Source organism: Pediculus humanus, genomic scaffold, assembly GCF_000006295.1.
Source record: "Pediculus humanus corporis 1103172107781 genomic scaffold, whole genome shotgun sequence".
NCBI classification, from domain to species: Eukaryota; Metazoa; Arthropoda; class Insecta; order Psocodea; family Pediculidae; genus Pediculus; species Pediculus humanus.
Window position 1 is genome coordinate 112,776 of NW_002987376.1, and position 1,442 is coordinate 114,217.

The window sequence follows — 1,442 nt, forward strand, 5'->3', positions numbered from 1 at the left end:
TTGACGTTTGATTTTGTCGAACCGTGAAGTGATTGTTGTTGTTGTTGTTGTTGTAACTGTTGGCGACATTTAGCTCTACGATTTTTAAACCACACCTAAATTAATAAAAAAAAAAAAAAAAACAGAAAAAAAAACAAAATCGTTAAATGTTCTAAGTAAGGCAACGTGTCGAATAACGTGACGTTTAAATTTTAATTAACAAATTTAATTATATAATCTTTTGCCTCGTGTTGGTGTAGGGAGGGAGGGAGGGAAAAACGAACGGGAGGTGGGGATGATATAAGAACACAAAAGAAAATGTTTATAATTCAAAACGCAAATAAAAGTTGGGCGGGCGGTTGGGCGAAACCCCTAAAGTTTGCGCCATAAAATGCATTTTTACATTTATTGTTGTTTTACCCCCCGGCGAAACTACACTAAAAACTTTTTTTTTTTTGCAACGTGCATGAATATTATTATTATTATTATTATTATTAGGTTTAAATAAAAGGGCGAACGTGTGTGTGCGTTCGTTCGTTCGTTCGTTCGTTCGTCTCTATACCGCAGGGCTTGCTTTATACTTTCAACATAATAAGTTAATTTATCAAAGTGCGACTCGTAGAGATTATGACACGACCGCATCTAATTATCGAATGAAAAAAAAAAAAAAATTTCGCCCCCAAAATTTGTTTGCTTATGATGAATAAATAAATAAAAAAAAGAAAACAAAACAAACGCATTCGAAACGTCATCGGCCGCCATTTTGTAATAAAAATAAAAAAAATAAAAAAATTTTTTTTTTTTCTCTCAAGTTATTCACTTTATTGTGTAGTATCCGAAGGCAGTTATATAAAAAAAAAAAAAAAACTTTTTTAAACCTGATTAACCTGCGTGACGCCATTTTGTCTCTCTTTGGCTTATTTTATTTTTTTAATTTAAAAGATACAAAAAAAAAATTAATGCTCCATTTTACTTCGGTCGTCTACTGTTGCGTAAATAAAAAAAAAAAAAAAATTTTTTTTTTTTTTTTTTTCCATGGGAGTCGAGTCGCCCTTTTTTTTTTTTTATGTATTTTAGGTCCGGGATTTAAGGGCGGTAAAAAAAATATATTTTTTTTCTACCTTCAACCCTTATTCCATCATCCCCTCTATTCCAACCATTTTTTTTGTCTCCATTGTCGTCGTCAAAAAAAAAAAAAAAAAAAAATGTTTACTCGCATATTTCAAATCGTAAAAAAAAAATTTCTGTCGCGTACCTAAAAATTAATTAAACGTGACGTGACGTGACGTAATCAATGGAGTTTTCCGAAAAAACAAATCGATTTTGTTTGTTTATAATTAAAAAAAAAAATTATTTAAATTAAAACAACAATAACAACGTGAGACAAACAATCACGTGTGTGTGTTTGTACGAATGTGTTTATGGATTTATTTTTGCGTAAATGTAACGAATGCAGGGAGAGA

General features: G+C 30.4%; 1 protein-coding gene across 1 annotated transcript in view; it reads right to left on the bottom strand.

The window, feature by feature from the left end:
- Phum_PHUM363320 (Homeobox protein OTX1, putative) overlaps positions 1-376 on the bottom strand; it is a gene marked incomplete at both ends in the record, with an annotated part of 1,274 nt that extends 898 nt beyond the window's left edge. The window contains 2 exons of the mRNA XM_002428064.1: positions 1-95; positions 350-376. The exon at positions 1-95 is cut by the window's left edge and continues 898 nt beyond it. Of these exons, the coding sequence (XP_002428109.1) occupies positions 1-95; positions 350-376 (122 nt within the window). The remainder of the gene's footprint in view (positions 96-349) is intronic.
- Positions 377-1,442: the final 1,066 nt, after the last annotated feature.